The sequence below is a fragment of the Melozone crissalis genome, unplaced genomic scaffold (genome assembly GCF_028551555.1).
Source record: "Melozone crissalis strain CALT ecotype California unplaced genomic scaffold, PUWL_Pcris_2 ptg000063l_1, whole genome shotgun sequence".
NCBI classification, from domain to species: Eukaryota; Metazoa; Chordata; class Aves; order Passeriformes; family Passerellidae; genus Melozone; species Melozone crissalis.
The window spans coordinates 12,589,753-12,612,936 of NW_026535841.1; the positions used below are offsets into that span (position 1 = coordinate 12,589,753).

Here is a 23,184-nt window from a genome sequence, read left to right on the forward strand (position 1 = left end):
GAGAAGGAGGGTTATAAAAAAGTACAATCAAGTAATTGTGTTCTCCACTCCCCCCAAACATAGCCCAATACACACCTGTGACCCCAAATGCCTTTTGAAGTTACAACAGATCATGTTTCAATTAATAAGTATATTTTAGGCCTCTAGATAAAAAATAATCCACAACAATTGAGTATATTTTATTTCATGAAAGTATTTTATACCCAAATAAGTGACATACAATAACCAATGTTTAAAATTATTGAGGTAAATGCCTAACACCATAGTTAGTATAAATAAGGGATAAAAAATTTTAAGTGCACTCAATGTTTAGATCCATGTGTTTGTGTCTGGTTACTGCCTGGGTACACAGTGACAAAGGTACCCAAGATGTAACTTTCATGATAATTTCCACAGGTGGAAAACGACAAAAACATACTTGATATCATGGCTTAAAGTGCAGAAAATAGTCAGAAAATTAGCTGTAATAACAGTGCCATTAGCTCAGAGCCTACCAGCTTGAGAAAACTAAAAATAACCATGTCCCACTAGCTTCTAATTCTGTGTGTCTTAAACAACAAGAAAATCCCACATTTCTTAGTCACTTTGTAAAAGATCCACAAATCAAAGAAAAATTCAGCTACTTATCCAGAACAGCAAGGAATTTTACAAAATAAATTCAGAAAACTGATTTTCTGGACTTCCATTTAGAACCATATAACTTCTAAATACAAAATTTACAGAAAGAAGTACAATTTTTACACCTGACCACACCCTTCCAATCAGTTGCTCTGGTGTGAATACCAGGTCAGGGTTTTCTTCATTTAGTGGGGGATTTTAGGGGCCTCTTTTCCCAAGACAGAATGGGTAAAGTTCTGTCTTGGATGGGAAAATACATTTTGTGGTTTGGAATGCTGCTTCCTTACTGCCTTTACTAAAGCAATGCTTCCAGTGCTCCATGAACAAACACCTGTGACTCTGTAGCTACAATCCTCACCATCAGATTTACATCAGGAATAGAATATATTTGGAGCATGTAATGGCAGAGCTGAGAAAATCCAGTTTGGCCTCTGTATGCCAGGACTTTCACTTCACAGGTGAAAACACCAAGTGGAAAGCTGTTTGCTGCTTGTGAACCACAACTGCTGCTGAAAAAAAACAAAGAGACCAGCAGGTTGTTTTGCTTTTTTTTTATAGTTACGTTTTTAGAATACAAAGGCACCACAGGTGACCTTGTCAACACTCTGCACTGCAGTGCTGCTGACAGGAGAGATCAGCTCCCATCTGCTTCAGCAGTAACCACACTGCACCTGAACCCCACAGGCACTTGGTGCAGATTGCAAATATGTTGGAATAACCTGAGCTGGAGCTTGGTGTGAGAGACCAGGTTCAGCCCAGGCTGTCAGGCACAGTTCACTGGACTGTCACAGTCCCTCCTGTCTCATGGCAAAATCCCAGGGTTCTATTCCACAGGGATAGCTATGACTAGTGATAGCTAGTTTGTTGGGGTTTTTTTCCCCTTTGGCTTGAAACTTGTCTCAGTTTGTGTTCAAAAAACAGCTTTTACCCATGAAAGCCCAAAGCTACTCTACAGAAGAACTGTGCTCCAAAAAATTCAACTCCTAGACATAGCCAGAATTACTGAAGCAGCCCAGGACAACTGCTGGAATCTTTCCTGGGCAAACCTCTTATCAAATGGAGGGTTTTGCTCAGAGGAAATGAACACAGTAGCCTTGCTGTCACAGAGGTGTCCGAAAGAAAGCAGCAGTATTAATTACAAATAACCTACTTTCATAAATAAATATACATCAAGTTGTCTTCCAGATCCTTTGGAAGCAAAAATGTGTAATGAGTTATTAAATACAACACGTCAGCAAGGAGAACACTTTTCTAAACAAGGAAGACCAAGGCATAGCTAATTACTTGGGAATCCAACACAGAGAAAGCACCTTTTGCTGCTTGTTTCTGAGGATCTATTAAAAATATTTTTTCAGTATAAAAGTATAAAATAATTACTACTTTGGCTTGGAAAAGAAACAGCAGTGGTTCTGATTTTCAAGCAAAAAAATTATCCAGTGATAATTTCCATCTAGTTCCTTCTTTTTAAAAAAGGATTCTTCAAAGAGAAACAGGCAAATCTATCTCTCCAGATAATATGTGCCAGCTCATGAGAACTTTAAAAAACAGTTATTGCTTTTATTTTCTTCCATGGAAGAGAAGAGTCGAGTCTCATTCCTACTCATGTGGCCACACCACATCGCAGTAAGTTTAGTCCTGGGTGTTTAGCAAGTTACAAAATGTGTAAGTGCCACGGGAAAAAGGCACTGGAGAAATCAGCAAAGTAATAATTACTTGGCAGCAAAACATACTGGGGAAAGTGCTGGGAAAGCTTTCACTCCTACCATCTGTCAGGCTTTCCAGGGAGAGCAGCGCTAGCGCTGAAACCGAGCGCTAATTGCTGCATGTCCCAAGTAATTTGTATCATGCCATGCAATATGGATAGGACAAGCAGTATCTTCTAGTAAATGCCAACATCAGATAAACAGAGAAAAAAAATCCACAACTTCTCTATCCATTCCTAACAAATACCCAAATGTACAATGTTATTTTCCATGTATTTATACAGCCACCATTCAGCACTAACGAGAAAGATGCGAGACAGTGTTCACAGGAGGAGGGCTGCACATGCAGTGCAATCACACCCCACCATCCATTCCTTCAGATAGCAAAACTTGTATGAAAGGAACATTTTTTCCCTCTCTAAAGGGTTAGAACAATATTTATAATTATTCTTTAAACAGTAATCAGCAGTTCAACCAGTTCATCCACAGGGAGTCACCATAAGGCAGAAGCAGAAGAGTGGGTTAATTTTCTTAAGCACAGGTTTACACAAAATTGGTGACAGCTGAGGTGACAGCATCACCTCTGTGATCCAGTTGATCCTGGAGCCGTGCAAATTCAGCAAGTTCATTGAGTTCCTGAAATTGCCTGTCTGTTTTGTGGCTCACCAGGGACCGGTAGAAGTGGACTGCAAACACAATGAAAATCAATCCAAAGGGCACCATGATGGACGTGGATGCGATGGCTGCTGCCTGCCCTGATGTGATGGTAGAACTGTTGCTCTGTGGGGTGTTGTCAGTTTTCTTCTTTAAAGGAAGGAACTTGACCCAGCACAGTAACACCACTTCTGCAAGAAAGAGCAAAGTCCCAATGACAGTGGAGAAGGCCCAGGCGAGCTCAATGTGCCGGTGCATGCGCTCGTGAGGAGATTCCTTGACAGAGTTGAGGTTATGCACATTGCTAACAGCCTCTATGTTTGGCAGGATGCAGGTACTTATCATGAGTGCAAAAAGGTGAACTGCAACGAGCACAGTAGTGCAGGCACTGAAGGCTATCAAGAGCCCCTGAGGATAGTCGTGGTCTGGGTCAAGCTGAACTTCCACCATAGCCACCTGAAAAGGAAGGGGGAGAGAGATGCAGTTACCTACATCTTATAATATTTGACTGTAAGGTTATTCAAAGTTTACACCATGTTTCTGGAAGATCATCTGATAAAAACAAAGTAAGTCTGTATTTACATTTCCTTCATGTCAATCTGCATCCTCTTCATTAGGTCCAAATTTAGGTCTGAGCCATCAAGCAAAGATCACTGTTTTCATACTTACTGTTCTGTTGTAGAGCAAACCCACAACCACCTTGCCACCTTCAGCTCATGCCAGCAAAGCATCCTTGGACTCCCTAAGTGAAATATTTCTTCTTTTGTGTTATATCAGAGACACAGCTTTTGATCTTTACTTATGAAGTATTTGAAGTGTCTGTGAAAGGCTGTGAAAGCAGGGGACTGCCTGAAACAACCTCGGTGGTCCTTTCTCCTTGGATGTTTGGGTTTAAGTTCTAAAGTGCAGAAATCTTTCATGAGAAAGATCCCCTTTCCACGGGGCTCTCAGCTATATTCTTTCACTCAAGTATTTAAATGGACTCTGGAACACAGACTCAAAATCTGAGTCTCCAAATGCCCATGGCAGCCAAGCAAGCCTGTTGGAGACTGGAGGAAAGGCATCTCCAGAAAAGATAACACAATGCTCCCAGGCATCACTGCTCCCCCAAAGATGAGGCTACTCATGAAGATGTTCCAGCCCTCCACTACCACATGCAGCCATGACCTTCTTGTAACCTTAGATCTCATGCATGCCTGTGCCTAAGGAATAAAAAAATCAGATTAAATAACAGCCCTAGGAAGCTCATAAAACCAGCTGGAGTAATTCTGACAAATAAAATTAATTAGAATGCCTTTTTGCTGGTTTTAAAACTGCCAGGTGGTTTTGTGCATATGTGCAATTGATGAGTGACATTAATCCCAACAGCTCTCCTGAAATGATCTTTCCTGATAAATTTGCCTTTCAGACAAAGGATAGTTCCAAAGAGAGAATAATGCACAAAGGTCCCTACATTCAGTGCTCTTTCTCAAAAAAATTCATTAAACAGACAAAATACAGGTAAAATGCAGAGGAAGAAACCTGACAGTAATCTGAAATATAAGCACATCAAGCTGATAGGCAGAAAGATCCATGGGTAATCCAGGTGCAGGGAGGCATGGAAACCAGGGCTCAAAGACAGCTGCAAAAGCAGCAGGAACATTCAGCCCTCACTATTTAGCAAGAGCTGAGCCAAGCTCACCCAGTCCTGGATCCCACCTTACCCATGTTCCAGGACAGCAGAACTCTGAATCACCAATGCTCCCAATACATTAAGGCAACCCAGGGTTTTGCTCAGACATGTTCCAACAGGCATTCAAGGCCGTTTGCCAATTGTTTAATTCCTTTATTGAAAGCTTTTATTGCCATTAGCCTAACAACCCAGCCAACTAGCAAGCAGTTTCCAAGTGTTCTGAAATTATATTAATGCATATACAGTCCTTGCTCGAGGATTTAAAAATACCATTTTTCAGCTGTGGGAAACTTCATGATTGAGAGGATAAACATTTGCTTGTCAGGTCTCTGTTCTGCAGGATTGCTTGTTAAGTCTCACTGTACTCGTGGGATGTTGGGCTTCCTGTGTTTTTCACAGAACAATTGCAATCCTTCACCACTGAGGATTCATTTTCATACTTAAAGATTTTTCTTGTAAGTCTTCTGCTGTGCCTAGACTCGAAGCCATGCAGCATGACAAGACACTTTAATCCTTCATCCTAGTTCTGAGTATAACATAAACATGGCACTAAAGAGCTTCACGAGATGAAGGCTTTATTTTATTTTAAGAACTGATTGTATTTAGTTTGCCAAACATTGAAGACATTTGATATTTCCATTTATCAACGCCTCCATACTAATGAAATCAAGCATCTGATTTTGAGCTCCTTGTGTTCATGCCTGGCAGAGTAACCCCAGCCTGACCCATAAGCAAAAAATCAGTTCATGTTTTCTGTCTCCTCAAACTCTCAGCAAAGCTAACTTGGGAACTCTTTCAATGTAAACTAGCAGAAAAACTGCCAACTCTTTTCAACTCCGAGTTTCCTTCCTGAGCCAAGCTTGAGCCAGGCACCTAAAACAAAAAGTTTCATTTTTCACCATGAGGGCCTGTGCCTGTTTTCTAACAGAGACACCAAGTGTCAGAAGTTCTTCCCTCCTTTGCTCATGTTGCAAGTTCAAAATAAACAGATCACAACTGCTCTTGTAAAGCAATACCTGCAGGAACAGGGCCCTGATGAGGTCACCTGATATCATCCAAATTCACACAAAGCCTGAACTCACAGGTACATGCCAACGTTGCAGGCAGGACATGTTCCTGCTCTGCTTGTTCAGAGGAGCTGCTCAGGCCAGGAACTGTCGTCAGTGGCTGCACACTTTCCAATACAACACTTTTAGCACTTTATCCTGCACCACTTTCAAAGCTTCTCTGAACACTTGCTGCAGGATTTGACCGTGCAGCTGCTGAGCTGCAAGTGCCCTGCCTTGCTGCGTAATCACAGTGTAACGTGGGCTGAAGACACCTCAGGAGGTCATCTGGGCTAATCCCTGCTTCAAAGAAGAGCTAACTTTAACTTCAGATCATCCTAAAGATATGACTGACAGATTTACTACGGCTCTTGACAAAGCTGTACATCTGAAGTACAGCTTCTTGACAAAACTAAACGACTCATGACATCAGGACACAAGACTGAATCTCTCATAAGCCTAAAAATGCTGGGCATTCAGATGTTTTGAGAAGATAACTGAATTTTGGCACATAACTCTGTTAAGCCTTTAACAGTCCTGGATTTCAGAGTCACAGCAGCCTGATTACAACCATATTGCAGGAAAATTAACAATTTGCCCTCTAGAAAAATCTGCACTTCAACTTCTATTCAAGTTCAGTATACTGACCAAGTTCATTTCACTTACTTATTCATAAGGCTCCCATGTCTTATTAGACCAGAGGGGCTTAAATAAAGCTCCTGCTCTTAAATTAAAATCACAGGCTTACATCTTTTTCAGATCAGTAGACAGTGCTGTAGAGAAAAGGAAACAAAATGCCTAATCTCAAGTAAATCTGTATTATCTATGAGCTATTATTTATCATTTACTTCCTTCCCTTCCCCACAAAGATGCCTCTGAGCTTGGGCTGGTGGGAATATAACCCTGAACTGGGACTTCATCTTGTACAGTCTAGCACGTCAGGAATGGCTAAAAAGAAAGCTGTGTTGATCAAACATCACAACTGCATTTTTGAGGCCCATCCATCATTGCTTGTCTATGGGTGGGACCCCAGAGGAAACTCAATAATGAGCTGAGTGTCAGAGCATCACTGGGAATCAGCTCCTCTGGCTGGCTCCCTGTTCTCCTGACAGTACAATTCACTCCAGAGACAGAGGCACAGAGCCAGGCTCTCACAGACTGTCTGCACCATTCATAAAGAGTTATAAACAACTCATACAGAGGCTCTGTATGAGCCAGAAGAACTCACCGGAAATTAAAAGCAGATAAGTCAAAATAATGATCTTATTTACTGGTTTCATACAGAAGGGAAACTAAGCATCATTCATCCATTAGTCCAGGATTTCGACTCTGCAGATTATTGTTTGCTGCAGAATGGCAAAACACATTAATATTTGCTGATGCTGACACTGGAATACAAATACAGGATCTCATTTTATTTTGCTAGCAAACATGAAAAGGCAATACCCATGTGATTGGAGCAAATGCATCTTGAGGAGGTAATTCTTCTACACAGTGTAACATACAGCAAATCCATTCAGTAAATACAAGTTCAGATTATCCAGAGGCTCAGTATCCTCTTTACATCCTCCAAACTACAGCAGCCACCCACAGCTGCTCCAAGGCAGAACAGCAGGAGCCCAAACACTCCACACTGCCTGCCTTGTTCATCTATAACCGAGACAGGGATGGTAAAGGAGGCACAAAACTTTCATTTTGTCACTGGAACAGAAGAAACTTTTTGCATGGGGAAGATTCTCCAGCACAGCTGTAACCTGTAAGTGCAGCAGTGTTACAGAAGGTTAAGTGGAAGCAGAAGCCACAAAACTGGGCCTGTAGCTCTTCCCTGCAGGTTACAAAATGCCACTGTTTCATGCTATTCTACCAGCAACCCAGCTAAATACCACTTAAAAACTTCTACAGAGACTGTTTTAGAATTTAGAACAGCCAAGTGACCTTTACTAGACAAAGACACCTGTACAGCTGACACCAGTGGCCCCAGGTCACACCTAACTTACCTCAGCTCCAACTGTTTTTATGGAAATCAATTTCATAAATATTTATCTCTGCAGTCAGTCTTCTGCAGAACATGACTGAAGCTGTCTTCAGGAGACCATACTGGCCATATTTCAAAGGCAAGAGTTGACAGTTCTTTGATGATATTCAATATTTGAAGCATATCTATCCCATCCAGACAAAGCCCAGCCAGCTTGGACCATAGAGATATTTAAAAGAAAACAGCTTGCTGGTAAATATCAACCTCTGAATCCTACATATAAGGAAGCCAACCACAGTGTATAATTCAGACCCATAGTTCTGACTCAGTTATTTCCACAAAGCTGTTAATTGGTGGCAGGAGGAGATGTGGAGTTCTCTGGTTTTATAACTAGTGGCATTTAACAACTTTCCTATGGTTTCTGATTCCCATATTGTACAATTGTCATGCTACTGTGTTATGCATCCTTGGTGACAAAATGATGCCAACAAGTCAGAATAACTGTTCAGACAAAAATAACCTGCCAGCAGGCTCTTCACTGTAAAAAATAAAAACAGATAAGGCCAAGCATGAGAGGCAAGATCATGCAACCAATTATAACCAATATCTGGGTTATAATACAGAAGTGAGAAATATCTGATGCCCCCACCAGTGTATGGAATGAATCCTCCATTCTTTAATGCACTACACATCCCCTACAATCTATAATTTCTTTCTCTACCTCTAACAGTTTGGGGGATTGATACTACTAGCTGGCTCCATAAACTGGAAAAGTGTACTAAATGAGGTTATAAACTTCATGGATTTTCCCTCAGACATATGGCACTGGATGACAGCATCCATGGAAACCTGAGTGAAGGAAATGCTCAGGTTCACTGGGGGAGCTCAGCTCTCACACCAGTTGCCATCACCAGGCCCTGCAACTGTTTCTGAAGCTCACACACGGTAGCAAATCCTGATGCGAAGCTCTGAAGCAAAACTTATTGTAAAACAGGTTTTTAATCTTCTCTCAGGAAACAACACTTCAGGGTTTGAAACCTGCTGAGTGTTTCACACTGCACCTCAGTGACCCCAGCAATGCCTTTGGCATGCCTCATTCCAGCAGGGCACATCACCAATCCTGAGGGAATCAGCCTTGCAAAATGGCTGCAGCTAGACATAAAAATAGTCCATGGAAAGGGAGCAGTTCAACGGGGATAAACTCAGCTTCGACTCGAGGATGCAAGCACTCTTTAATCAAAGAGCAAGGATCAATGGGGCTGGCATGGAAACCAGCTCGTTCCTCCTCTGACAATTCCTATCAATTCACTGGGTGGTCCTGGATGTGTCACTTAAGCTCTTTCTTCCTTGCCTGATAAGGAAAGGAGAGGAACAATGACCCTGCATTTCTGTTGCCAGCTCTGATCCAAGCCTAGAATGTATTTCAGCAGTTTGAGTATCAGGTGCCAAAGAACTGCAGTCAGTAAACAATGCACAGGGTGACAGAACAGCCCAGCTTTTCAAGGCAGAGGAACAACTCTAAAAGATCAGCAAAGTTTTTAAAAGACATCTAAAAATACTCGAAAGTTAACTCAGCTCTTCTGAACCAAGATTAGGAAGTCTTAGCTAGAGGACTGGGACTAAGTCTGTCAGCGCAAAAGCAAAGACACTACGGGTGGATTTCCATGCTGAACTTGTTAAAGGGAAGAAAAATAAGTGGATTTTTCTCTTTGGAAAAACTTAAATATGAACGTTTACATGTAACATTCCTGGCAATTAGGGATTTTCTTACTTGGAACAAATTTCCAGAAATACCTTAAGCAACAAATTCATAAGCAGCAGTTTTCAACAGCAGGAGACTGAACCCCTAGAATTCTAGAGAACTGAATTAAGGAACAAGTAGAAGCCTCACCTCATACCTCCACGGATTTTGAGTCCACAGAACATATAATTAGAGAAAAACCAAAGAAGTCAAGACGTTAAGTATAACCTTAAACCAACAGCATTTACACTGAGATGCGACCTCCCTTAGAGGAAAATTTATAAACCCCAACAAACAGATTTTTCCCCACGTTCTCTCTCGATGTAAAGAGCTGACTCAAGCAGCCACAAACCGCTCCGAGAGGCAGAACGGGAGCTCAGCAAGGAGAAGCCACGATCAGAGCGGCGTGTGAGCTGCGGCCGGGTGCGCTCCCCAAGGAGAAGCGCGACCAGAGCCGCCCGTCAGTCACGGGCAGCGCTCCGCCGCCTCCCCAGAGCTGCGCGCTGTTTTTAGCCAGTGAAGGAGGACACTGACATTTATTTGACCGTCAGCAGGCTGCTGTGTTATCCAACAGCATCAATGGAACAATGGCTCTGGAAAGGAGCAGATTTAACCGCTGAAAATACTCGGTTTGTTAACAGCGGGGCAAAAAAAATCAAAATAAAGTAAGTCAGAGGAGTTAAATTGCGAATTTATAAGCCGTGAAGCATTTTTAACCGCTGCATAAAGGGGGCTGAGGGCAGTTTGCAGCTTTGCATGTCAGATGTCTGGGCAGATGAGGAAGTCTGTGAGTTACTGTATTTCAAATTATTCGGAACTTTCGCATATGACACAATTCGGGTAACTAGACTGCGCTTCAAATATAACTCGAAAGAAAATACATACGAATTAAAAAAAAAGTTTCTAAACCACGCACTAAATTCCAAACCAAGTAACAATCAAGTTTTCCTTAAATAAAAACTAGAAACCTCGCAACTGCAAAGGACTGATGATGGATGAGCCTGAGCGGCATCACAAACTTTAATCGGCTGTTATTACTTGGTTTATTTAGAAGCAGCTGCAGCGCAACAGCTGCCCCTGCCCTCGCTGGGAGAGGAGCGGGATGGAAACCCCGCAAGCGGAGCAGCGTGCGGGGCTCCGTGCGCGGCCCTCGGCTCCCGGCACCGGAACACGGAGCGGTGACCGCGCACCCAGCGAGCTGCCCACGGCACACGCGGCTTCTGCGGTCCCGAGCATCCTCCACGGGCTAAACACGTAACAATCATCTAAATCTTGCATTATCTGGCGGAGATAAAAGCCAAGAGGCGGCTCTGAGCTCGTGCCAGGACGCGCTCCAAAACAAACGCGCTACCGAAGCTGCCGAGCTGCCGGGAGCGCCGCGCGGGGCGGGCCGGGCGCTCCGGGGCGGCGGCAGCAGCAGCGCCCGCCCCGCTCCCCGCCGGGCCCGGGCTCCCCGTGCTCACCGCAGCACGCGCCGGCGGGAGAAGCAGAAGCGGCGGCAGCGCTCCCGGCCCGTGCCACCCCCCGCCCGCCGCGCCAGGCCGGGCGCTCACCATGGCGAAGCCGGAGAGCAGCGCGGAGGTACGGCTGGAGGCTTTCAGCTTGGCTCGGCTCAGGTAGAGCTTCCGCCAGGACAGCGCCTGCATCGAGTGCTCGTTCAGGCTCATGGGCTCGGGGCGGAGGAGCGGAGCGGAGCAGAGCGAGGCGGAGCGGGGCCGGCGGGCGGTGGCGGCGCTTTCCGGCGGAGCGGGCCCGGCCGCGCTAACACCCCATGGCGGCAGCGCGGCTCTGCCGCCCCGGGGCCGCGCCCGCCGCGCGCCCCGCGAGCCTGCGCACCCCGCCCCGGGCCCGCCCCGCCGCCTCCCATTGGTCCGCGCCGCCAGGCCCCGCCCCCAGCCCCGCCCCGCCGCTTCCCGGCAGCCCCGAGCCTCAGCCCGAGCGGGCGCTGTGCCCCCTGCGCCACCCGCCGCCAGGGGGCGCCACGGCGGGAGAGCCGCGGGCCCAGAGGGCGCTGAGGGCCCGGGGGCTCTGTGGGGCCGAACCCCGCCCGAACCCCTCCCCGAGCCCCCGCCGCATTCCCCGGGTGAGCAGCTCAGCCCGAGTGCCGCTGACAGTAATCTGCAGTTTCCGGTGGGTTTGTGCCCCTCAGCCCAGTGCCCGAGCGCCTGCACTCCCCAGGGCGGACCCGATCCCTCAGAACGTCCTTCAGAACAAAGCACAAAGCTCTGCCTCAGCCTCTTCCTTCTCTAGTGCCCCGTCCTAAAATGCTTCAACATCCAACCTACACCTGTCCAGACCGGACAGAACATGTGGATCCAGGGATCCAGACCGGTTAGAACAGCCACCCTCTCTTCTAATTAAAACTGCCCCAGCTAACCCTTTGTCACGTAGTTCGGGTTTTTCACAACATTTCGTAGGCCCAGAGCTCTTGATAAGCCTGCCTTTATCAGCAAGCACTTGATAAGGTTGATTAAGCAGAACATTTCAACATCTACACATGCCAGTGTTGAAAGATTTTTTATTACCAGGTTCACATACACCCTGTAAACCATAATTCATTTTTTCTGTGTTTTACAGAGGGAAAATTGAGGCATAGAGCAGAACTCCCTGGTGAATGCTTGGCAGAGTTCTGGAGGTGATTTCTGAAAAGGTGAGGTAATACATTGCTTGTGCCACATCACATTTGTGCATCAGGAGACTTAAGTGATATGTAAGAAACAAACCTGTTGCTATCAATTTGTATTCAAGAAAAATAGGACTTTAACAATATAAATAGTACTCGACAAGGATACTTTTACTCTTAAGAGGCACATTGATGGTCACCTAGGAGATGAATCCACACTTGTTCCATTAGCAATCAAAAGCATCGTTAGTTTGTATTGTTTTGACATTTCCCACCTTATTTACAAGTAGGAAAATCACGGCAGATTGTCTTTAACATTTTTGCTTTGTTCTTCACACCTTTCTGATTTGCAAGATCCTTCACTTCCTTAAGCACAACAAAGGGAACGACAATCGATACCAACAAGGTCACTTGATGCTTTTCATGTACAAGGCATTCTTTTTAAAAAGATGTAGTGAAAACATCCAAGAAAAATAATCGTAAGGATTTGAAGTCTTCAGAGGCATCGCCTGTACCGTAGATTTGATCTCATTCCTTCTCAGGAAATAAACACAGCTCTCTTGTTATAAACAACTTCGGGTGAGATTTTTATCTACAGGGGCATTAAAACACCTCAGTAGAAGAATGAGTTTAACTTAAGTCTTTCCATAAAAGCCTCGGCTGTGCTATCACAGACTCCACAGAATTTTGGCCACAATCTTTCTCTTCTTTGGGTGACAGTACTGCTGTGTAGGATCCATTTGAGTGGAAATCCAGCATAAGTTAAAATTTGGCAGTGTTAGGTTTGTGGTTATACTTGATCATCCTAAAATTTTTCCCAACTTAAATGAGTCTGTGATTATAAAACACTACTCTTTCTTTGGTGTGCTTTAATTATTAACCCCCTCCTCAAAAAAAAACAGAACAGACCACCCCACAATCAACATTCTCTATGTCTCCCACTGGTGCCTGAGGCTAAGAGCAAACCAATTGGGATTTATCATTTTTTATCACTTTTTTCTTGGGAGATATGATAACCCTCAAAAACAGTAACTAGAACTTCCTCCACATCTCAGAAAAACATTTAAGTCTCTATCCTCTGGAATTATATACTTAAAAATATTTTGCATTGCTGCTCATAAGCTATGACCAATGTTTATGTACATGTACTTAACCAGTGTGGATTGTTCACAATTTCTTCTTGTTTCTGTGCAAAATTATGGTTGAACTGTCACATCATGAGAGAGTACTACTGCACTAGGTCTTGACCTGTGCCCTAAAATCAGATTTCTCTAAAAAAGAACCACCTGCAAGAGACATACATCTGACAAGGATTCAAGTGTCTTTCTAAATAATTGTATTAAAACAGACTCTTTGAACTCACTGTTCCTCTATTTTCCTGTCCATCACTCTTATTCCTGTTTATTGGAAAGGGCTTTGAAAGATACAACAACATTAAACACTGAGGTTCTGCTGAGTCTGTATTTCATTCAGAGAAACAGTATGAAAAGGACCTGGAGAATCAGCAAAGGCATTTCATCTCATGCCCTTTTCCAAACCAGACCCATGTGTCATTTTGAGATTCCAAGCCTCAGTGTTGTAGCTTTGAAATAAACATTCCTTTCCTGTAAGATAGAAAAGAAAAATCAAATTGTTAAACAGAAAAAATGCATTAAGGATCAACACGAGGACCACAGCAGTGCACCCTTTCCCCTCGCTGTCCATTTTACAGCTCCATCTGAGGGACAAACTAAACACGATAAATTATTTCCAACTCTATCACTCATTATGACACACCTCTACACTGCCACTCCGGAGTGAGCTGAAACTAAAAGAGTCAGCCATGCTTAATTAACTCTTAGAAATGCTTCAAGGAGTTCTTCTGAAGTCACGCCGGGGCTCAGGGCCGGGGTTTGCTGTCACCTGTGACCCGTGCAATTGCAGAAGGCCACCAAAAGGGTGTGTCCTGCCCTCTCCCTTCATCTCGGCCCTCTGCAGCCTGTGCATCGCGCCGATCAAATGGCTGCAGAACTTCACTGGATTGACCTAATGAAATAAATTTATTTTTTTTCTTAATGGCTGAGTTTGCTGCCGGATCGGGTCACTGCACTGACTGTCCCCGTGGCTGCAGCACCACCAGACCCAAAGCAGGAGAAGTGAGGGATGTACATGCAGGAGAAAGGGAACGGGCCCTTTCAGCAGCAGGCTGTTATTACCCCTAATTAGAGGTAATGTCAACCCGTTCTCTGGATCATTTATGCATGAACACAATCGGAGCAGGTGGCAGAAGTCCAAGTTTCTTTCCAGAAAGCCCTGAGAAATCTGTACACTGTCACAAGGATACTCACAGTTCTTTTTTTCTGCTAAAAATGTACTTCTGTATTTTCTGTAGGAGGCTGAATAGGCTGGCTGAGTACCCTGTGATTAATGTGATCCGGTGCTGAGCACACCGAGGTGCTGCCCTGGCAGAGCAGCTTTGCTAGAACGGATCTCCAGCTTCTCATGCAAATCAGCACTTCCATTTGTTCCTGTTACTGCACCCAACCAAATCAAGCCACCACAAAGTGGAAGTCATGGTAGATCTGCATTAAAAACAACACATTGGAACTTGCAAAGGCAAATATAGCTTTGCCAGGGAGGTTAAGGGAAACATCTTTGCAAATCCCATCTACAGCAGAGCTTAACATTTAGTTGATGGAATTTCTGCAGGGGAAAGATTTTGATCTACCATGTCTAGAAAAATTGTATTTCAGCTTCCTTCATAAAACAGAGAAATACTTAAATATCTCATCTTCCATCCTAACCCAAGGTAAAGAAAGTACAGAATGGTAGATCTTACAGGATAAACAGTGTTTGAAAAAATGGTTTAAGATTAGTCCAGTCCATTCTGGGCAATGGGAACTAACTGCTTTAAAGCTCAGTGGGGTGAAATGATCCCATGCCTTCATAGAGCCTTCCCCAGCAGAGAACTTCAGCTCTGGTTTCAGCATGAGCCCTGCAGTACAACATTAATTAAATGACAGCTCCCAGTTCCGAGCTAACGAGGTCAGGATCCAGCGCCTTGGCATGATTAGATCTTAAATAATTTAAGCTACATTAACATCCAGCAAAAAAAAAGTTTTAGTGTTTTTTTCAGAGTTCAGCCCAGCCACTTTCTCAGTGACCACCACTCCCTTTCCACAGCTGATGCTGTGGTTTTGACACTACATCACAGTGTCAGAAAAGCAGAGCATTTTTAAGTGTTTTTCCCATATTTCTGACTGTGAAGAAGGCCAGGCTTGTGTCAGCCCTGGGATGTCCCATCCAGGCACTGCCTGAAGGGGCCCAGCTCTGGGCACTGGTTGGAAAACAGTGCCATGATCTGCTCAGAGGGAAAACCAGCCCCAACCCTCACCAGCCAGCACTAAGCATGGGAATTTAATATTGCTTCTAAATGTTTTTATCCTGTCTAATACAGCTGTGGATATGGATATTCTCATCGTCCACAACCTACACATTTCCCCTCCCCTTTTTTTTCCCCAGTTATTTTAAGTTTGGGATAAGTTTTTTGTTATTGACACAGATTATTTCCATGGTATAATGAACTGTAGCTGAGTAGGTATAATTTCTGTCTTAAAACAAGCTTTAAAAAGTGTCTTCTATTTTTGGAGATCTATAGATAGAAACTGTGTTGTTTCTGAAACATTTACTTCCACGCTTCCATAATGTGCTCTGATGTTTCCAGGTGTATGTGATGGATACAGCCTTGGTGGGTTTGCTTGATACACCAAGAGTCTCAGATTGTCCATGTCCAAAAAAAATATTTAGAAAAATGAGTTGATTTTCTTTTATGTCTCTGTTCTGTCTCTTTTGGTAGACTTTTGCAGCATGGATGGATGATGTGGTTTTTGTCTGATGATTCTCTAGTAACATCCATTTATCTTGTATTCTGACCTCAATCCTACAGATGTACACATGTATTTAATTTTAAGATTGAGTAATCTTGGCTGAAAGGTCGAGATATGTATATATCTCCTCAGGATTATGGATTAATAATGCACTTGCTCCAACAGACATCTGGAATCCACACTTCAATATATAGCCTATAAAACACTTCCATACCATAATAAAGTTCAATCATCTGCAAACAGGGAGATGTTAGAGAAAGATTACATGATTTTTCAAGATTCTGCAAACAGTTCTTGGCAGAATCAGAAGGAGAAGCTTGCTGCCTTAAATCCTGTTAGGACTCCATCCTCTCCTGCCTTTATCCATGGATCATTAAAATAGGGATTGTTCCAAAGAGATCAGCGGCAAGGCCTGCAAAGTTGAATTTTAATGTGTTTTAAATTTTGCATTAACACTTAATATATTTCATATAATACCTAGGATGCTTAACTGATTGCAAAAAGCAAACCAGAGGAGCACTGCCAAAGCCATCAGCCCCGACTCTGGTCTGGGTATCCTTTGATGTTCCTTTCTTGGGGGATGTGGAGGGGAAGTAAAGGATGTCACTTCAGAGAGGAGCCACGCTGTGGAACCTGGGGGCTGTTCAAAACCTGCACTCTGACCCTGCTATTGCAATCAGATGGTCCCAATACTTGCTCAGCATCAATTCAGAGTAGATGTTAGGGGGTGTTGTAGAAATGAGACCCGCCGATAGTTTTAGGAACTGCAGGATCTCCATCCTGCAGATTTTTTGTATCACCAGCTACTTTATGGCATTTTTTCCTTCTTTTTCATGCGATTTCTAACTACCTGTTGTACATGCATATTGCGAGAGCAGTTTGGGTTTATTTAGCACCCGTTCAGCACTATTTACAATACATTCTGGATTTTATGGCCGGCTCTCGGCGGGCACGTGGGTGCAGCGCCGGGAGCGGGGCCGGCCCCGGCCGGGTGCGCGTTCCGCGCCGAGCGGCCCCGCACGTGTGCCGGAGGCACGGAGCGAAGCCACCGCCGCAATTAACCCAAGTCCGTGTATTATAAGATTATTTTCAAGTGTTTGCTGGGTTAATTCGCCACTCCTCATCCCGGCTTTACGCCGTTGGAGTCAGGCATACTCGCGGAGCTCAAATTATCCCCGGTTAAGCAGAACCACTCAACTCTTCGGGCACATCCCGGGGGCTCCGGTACCAGCCCAGGGACCGTCCGCGCCTTTGTGGGGCCCCGTCCCCGTCCCCCCGCCGCCGCTCAGCGCCTGCGTGCCGCGCACTCGTGACCGAGCACCGCACGGCGGGGCCGGCGGCCAGCACAGCGCCGGTACCGCCCCGGTACCCGGCCAGCACAGCGCCGGTACCGCTCCGGTATCCCACCCAGCCTCCCATCCCGGCCGGCCCAGCGCCGGTGCTGCCCCGGTACCCCGGCGAGCCCCCCCATCCCGAGCAGCAGAGCGCCGGTACCGCCCCGGTATCTCACCCAGCCCCCATCCCGGCCAGCCCAGCGCCGGTACCGCCTCGGTACCCCGGGGTTCCCCCCATCCCGGCCAGCCCAGCCCCGCTGCTGTGCCGTGCCCCCGGACATCAACCCCGCCCGCCCCGGGCAGCCCGGCCGGTACCGCGCCGTGTCCCCGGTCCGCCCCCCCGCCATCCCCCCGGCCCCGCCGCTGTTTACGTTCCGGGCACTGCGACGCCTGCGCCCCGCTCCGCACGCAGCGCCTGAACATGGTTCCTTAGGACTTTGCAAAAGGCATCGCCGCCGCCCCCCTCCCCTGCCCTCCCCCTTTCTCCCCCCCCCCAAAAAAAAAAAAGTCCTGGTGCAAAATTGCAAAACTTTAGCGAGCCCTGGATGGCTTTTGTTTTGCCTCCTCCCCATTTGGGCCAAATATGCAGGACAGGAACTGTTGACAAATAAGTGATGAAACTCTCAAAAAAAATGGAGGCAAAGAAAGACTCTGGAAGAAGATTGGTGTGTAGCTGGCTTCGGTCTCTTTCCTATTCGTGCCTTTTAATTGATTTTGCTTAATTGTTTGCAAAGGGAGAAATGCATGTGGGACGTAGGCAGCGGAGCGACTTAGTTTGCAAGAGCGCGGCTGAGGCAGCGGGGAAGGGGCGGAATGGAGCCGAGGGACGGGCAGGGTGGGACGATCATGGATCATTATTTTTTCCGGTGCGTGCGGGTTTGCGCCGATCCACCGCGCGTGTCCGCGGGGCTGCGGGGCGGGTTCGCAGGGCGAGCGCTGCCGGGAGAGGGGCAGAGCCGCCGGCGGCAACCGGTGCACCGGGCTCCCCCCGCTCCTCCGGGGACCTACCTTGTGCCGCTCCCCGCCGCCTCCAGCCCCGTCTCCGCGCCCGCCGCAGCTTCCCCGGGGCAGCGTCACCGGCCTCGGCCGGGCCGGGCCTACATCCCCCGCCCTGGGCTCGGTGCTGCGGACCCCCGCGCTTTCGGCGTTGTGGAGCGTGCGGGGCGGCGGGGGGAGCGCGGGGGCTGCGCATCCATCGCGGCGTTACATAAAGCGATCTGGTTTTTAAATCGCCGCTTCCGGTGTGACTATGGAAACACTCGGATTATGTAAATACCGAAACCTGGATGCTGGGCATCAGATGCGAAGATTCGCCCCCCTTCCCTTCACCGGGGAATTAGCTCGTGTTCACGTACAATAATAATAATAATAATTAAAAGAATGATCGGGTCGTTAGCGAGCGTTTACCGCCGTTCAAGGGTTTTTACGGGATTGCAAAACGCTTCGGGGCTGTAGCTTGTGAATTGTCGGCGAGTTACGTGTCCCCCGCTCGCCTTCCAGCGCCAGCCCCTGCTCAGCAGCCCAAGTTTGAGTTTTCCTGAAGCCAAGCACCTGTTATTCCTGCCGAGTTCCGTGTCACGGGATGGAAAAGGTGCATACAGCGGGGTTGGAGCTTGTTTGGGTCCAGGTTTTGTTCAGTTCGTGTCTTGCCATCTTAATTATTTCCCCTAGAATGTGTTTATCAAACCGTTGTGCACGATCCATGTGCTTTCCTCGATTTTTTTCTTTTCCGGACAATGTTTTTTACTTTGGTTTTTGTGTCTTTTCTAGCGCTGCATCGGCCGAAGGCGGTACGATGAGAACGAGGACCTCTCGGACGTGGAGGAAATTGTCAGCATCAGGAGTTTCAATTTGGAAGAGAAATTAAAGAGTAAAATGTACCACGGGGATTTCGTGCATGCCATGGACGGCAAAGGTAACCCAGCCGGCCCGGGGCTGTCCGGCCGCGCTCGCCGCCGCCTCCACGTGCGGCTCCGCTCGGGCTTCGGATTTCGCGCCCGCGCCCCGGCCCGGGGATCCGGTGACGCTGCCGGCCCGAGGGGACCCGGGGGCGGCTGCTGGTGGGGCCCTGCAGCCCGGCCCGGCCCCCCGCACCCCGAGGGAGGCTTTGCCCCGGAGCGGTGCGGGATGAGCGCGGTGATCCATGGCAGCTCCCCCGCCGTGCCCCCAGCCGGCACCGGGCTGGGCAGGAATCAGCTCCTGGCACGGGAGAGGCCGAAACCCCAGCCCCCACCTAGCCAGAGGTGATTCCTGCTCCCCCTCCGCCCCCTCCTGAATGCAGGACCCCTCTTGCGAAAGGGTGCGATTGATGAGCCCGTTCGCCCGGCTCGGAGACTTTAAAGTCAATAACTTCTTTGTGCGTCTATCATATATTAAATTACAGCGCTCCCCTCCCCAAAGCCCCTCGCTTTGCTGAGGTGCCTGGAATTCTGGAGGGTAAGCAGAGCCAGACAGCCCCGCTCTGCCGCACGGGGAAACGGGAGAGCTCTGCCCGGGAATCGCGGGCCGGGGGCTGCGGGTCACCTTTATTTACCGCTGTGCTGCTGACACGGATCCCTAATCCCACATGGCTATCGCCAAAACTCGGCCTGACTGAGGAGCCTCTTTAGGATGGCTTTCTCAGAAAGAAGTTTTGGCTGTAATCCTCCTGAAATTGCTCTAGCTGTGTGGAACCACTAATCGAGTTTAGAAAATTTCCTTTTCTCCCTTAGGCTTAGTTTTGCCTGAGCATTTTAAGCTCCTTTTAGAAAAGTTGATGTGGTGGAGAAATTAAATACCTATCTTACTTAGGAAGGTATTTGTTTAGGAGATAAGCTCAACCCTGACCCCTCTTCCTCCAAACAAAACACAAGCAACTATTTTTTAGCTGGAAAATGTTAATTAATTTTCCAGAAAATGATTGCATTCTACCCTCAGCTTCCAAACACTCCAGTGGTTGCCACTGCTCCATGGTAAGGATAGCACAATCCACATCTTCCCTGGCTTGGCAGCTCCAAAATCTCTGGGCAGCTCTCTCCTTTCTAGGGAACTTGAAAATAAATGAGTGTCTTTTGTTATTTTGTTGTGGTCTGTGTCGGCTTTGTTCAACCCCACAAGGGATTTAAATGCTTTGTTGGGGCATTAGAAAGAAAGGATCTGCCTTGCTATTTGCTCTGGTTTTATTTTTACTATTGGTTTACTTTTTTTCTCTATAAACCTAAGAGTTGAATTGAATCTGGTCGAAACAATGACAGTAGTAGGCAAGAATAAAACAAGTTACATGAACACATGGAATTAGTTGAGCAATATTTTTTTTTCCTTTCCCATGTCCTTGTTTTTATTTTCAATGATAACTCATCTTGAAGTGGTGTGAATTTTGGCTTGAAATGCAGTTTGTTGTAGCTACTTGTCTAGCCTGCAAGGTTTCATAGGTGCCTCTGCTTCTTCCACCAACATTACTCCTGATGTTTGTTGACTTTCTGACTCGGATCAGTGTCTGTGAAAAGTCTCTGTAGTTTATTTATTGCTTACCAAAAGGCAATAGCTTTAATGGGGATGCCTATGGGCAAGGATGACTTATTTAGCACAGAAATATTTACTGGGTAACCTTAGTTAAATGGAGGGTTCATTACACTTACTTTGACACTAGTGGCAATAAACTTTCTGTAGTTTTAATGTTCCTGTAAATGGATAATTACAGTGCTCTGGTTTGGTAACTCTTAAGTAGGAACATTACATCCCTACTTGTCATAATTACTAACTGAATACAGCAAAGAAAAGGTAAAAATAGAGGGCAGTACATGTGCAGGCATGGGAGTTTGGCCTCTGGCTCTCCTCTTGCTTTCAGTGTGGGTTTTAGAGCACAGAAACATCAGGAATAGCAGCTCAGGCTGAGGTGCTTGTGCTGGCCCAGGGAGTGTGGACAGCTGGAAGAGTCTTGGAGTTAAACTGCACCAAGAGTGTGTGCCTGAATAAACTGCAGGGAGTGGGCTCTGGCTTTGGCAGGGCGTTCTGTAGTGCTGGACAGTCAAGCAGTGCTTTCCATTGCCAGGCAGTGTATGGAAAGGCTTTATAAAAGTCATTTTTCCCTGTAAAATGGGGGAATAGCAGAGCCATAGAAACAGTCCATGGCTGCTGCAGGAATTCCTCTGCTCCCTGTGGCTAAAGGCTCCAAACTGAGTGTGGGGTTTTGTAGCCATGGCTCACCCAAATCGCTGCCTTGTAACTTCCTCTCTAATCCCCAAATCACTGCTATTGTGTCAGGCCATGCATAGAGAAATCCCCGGGAAAGGCCAGTCCTGGGTAATCCTCAGAGAGGAGCAACAAGGTAATTCTGGCCAGTGTTAACATGACAAATTTATGTTTAATTTTCACTTTGATTGTGTATTATACTGTGACTCCCCACAATTCATTTTTCACAGACTTCCTAAGTGCTAGGAGCTGTGTAAAATCTGCCTATCAGCTCCTGGAGTTACATTGCTGATTAATTAAAAGAAAAGTTCTGTTGAAACCAAGAGTAACCCCCACATAAAAAGAATTATGTGTTCATGGAATGAGAGCTCTCTGGTAGAACCAGATAATGCTCACAAGGAAACATGTATTTATCTAAGTAGAAATGTGTAACTTAGAAAATCTAAACTCACACATACATTTTAAACTACACATTTGCCCCAAAAATACCTGACTGATTTGCAGTATTTGGTCAGGATTATCTTTTAACTGTTAATTTGGTATTTCATTACAGCCTGGGTGTTTCAACACAGACCTTAATTGACAAACTGACTGGCTTCTATTTTATGTGCATCAGTGAACAGGAAAAATAGGGAGCAGCTGGGACAGCATTGTCTGTCACTGGGTTTCCGGTTTGGATCTAAAATATGCATTCTCTTTCTATTTCTCTTTAGGTGATAGGGAGTTCTTTGGTGAGAAAAGGGAAATGGGGAGAGTCTGAGAAAATGTAACTGTGAGGTGCCAACACCATTGTAATTGCTTTTGGATGTTGTTCTTACTCGTTTCCACAGATTTCACTTTTGAGTATGTGCAAAGAGAAGCTCTCAGAGTTCCCCTCATCTTCAGAAATAAGGATGGACTGGGAATTAAGTAAGTTACAACCAACTTTTGGTGATTAATAAATGCTTTTATAAAATAACCATTATGCTTTTTACTTGTATCTGATATTTCTTTTGATGATCTCAAAATTGATTGCAATTAGTAAGACTGTCAGCACCCTTGAGAGGAGGAATGATTATTTTCCACTTATAAACAAGCAGATAATGAAGTCTATAAAAGTTAAGTGCATACAGCATGGTACTACACAGTCAAAAATATGTCAGCAGTGAAAGTTAGGAATGAAATCCAAAGGTTTTTGCAGCCAATCTATGCTGTAATGACAGAACAAACTCCCTTCAGTTTTTGACTTCTCAATTCTTTCATTCATTGCAGGTGGGATTCTATGAATACTGTCGTTTTCCATTATAATTATGTCTCTTCAGAATGTTACAGCTTTGTAAATATTTAATAATGTCTAGTTAAATATGAGATCACTGGAGCCTTTTTGAGGTGGCATTTTGTTAATATCCAGTATAAAGGATTTGGTATTTTAATAAGAGAATCCTGCAACTTTGTTTGTGACAGGGACAGTGTCTAAAAGAGAAGTATTAAAAGCATTATCAGTATTTAATCCATAGTTTAGATTAATGTTTTTTGATACTTTTGGAAATTAGGATCATGTAACTGACTATTGCTGAAAGAAAGAGAAATAATTTTTTGAAAGCATCATTACTTTGCTCAGTTTCACTTTAGTTTCCAGCTGTGGAACACCTCCCAGTTTAGGGGACCAAGGAGTCCCAATTGTTAATTAAAAGGAATCAAGGCACCCCAGTATAATTTAAAGAGAGAAAGAGACAAGCAGAGTTTGGGGTATTTGACAACCATGTGTGCTTTTACTATGACAGCAAACAGGAGCTGCTGTGG

At 45.6% G+C, this 23,184-nt stretch overlaps 2 protein-coding genes across 5 annotated transcripts in view; one reads left to right on the forward strand and one right to left on the reverse strand.

Annotated features, from left to right (window-relative positions):
- Positions 1–1,522: 1,522 nt before the first annotated feature.
- ORAI1 (ORAI calcium release-activated calcium modulator 1) lies at positions 1,523–18,392 on the reverse strand. Of its 2 annotated transcripts, none has more exons than XM_054289073.1 (2): positions 18,241–18,392; positions 1,523–3,431 (listed from the first exon to the last, which is right to left on the reverse strand). In XM_054289073.1, the coding sequence occupies exon 2, from the start codon at positions 3,423–3,425 to the stop codon at positions 2,865–2,867; it is 561 nt and encodes a 186-aa protein (XP_054145048.1). In that variant the 5' UTR covers positions 3,426–3,431; positions 18,241–18,392; the 3' UTR covers positions 1,523–2,864. The 2 variants fall into 2 exon arrangements, with proteins under 2 accessions (XP_054145048.1, XP_054145047.1); XM_054289072.1 differs by lacking the exon at positions 18,241–18,392 and adding an exon at positions 10,963–11,174.
- Positions 17,760–23,184, forward strand: part of KDM2B (lysine demethylase 2B) — a 104,598-nt gene continuing 99,173 nt past the window's right edge. The window contains exons 1-3 of one of the 3 annotated variants that reach the window (XM_054289065.1): positions 17,760–17,897; positions 19,003–19,147; positions 22,233–22,311. In XM_054289065.1, the coding sequence (XP_054145040.1) occupies positions 17,847–17,897; positions 19,003–19,147; positions 22,233–22,311 (275 nt within the window). In that variant the 5' untranslated portion in view covers positions 17,760–17,846. Of the gene's footprint in view, positions 17,898–18,467; positions 18,824–19,002; positions 19,148–22,232; positions 22,312–23,184 lie in introns of those variants that run through there. The other 2 variants (XM_054289066.1, XM_054289067.1) reach the window with 2 other exon arrangements.

What these genes read in the sequence shown, in the direction of transcription:
- ORAI1 (XM_054289072.1), bottom strand. Translation starts at nt 11,076, where the DNA reads ATGAGCCTGAACGAGCACTCGATGCAGGCGCTGTCCTGGCGGAAGCTC. An exon ending in TGCTCTCCGGCTTCGCCATG is followed by an intron (nt 3,432 to 10,962) that starts GTGAGCGCCCGG and finishes CTTCCTTTTCAG; the next exon opens with GTGGCTATGGTGGAAGTTCA.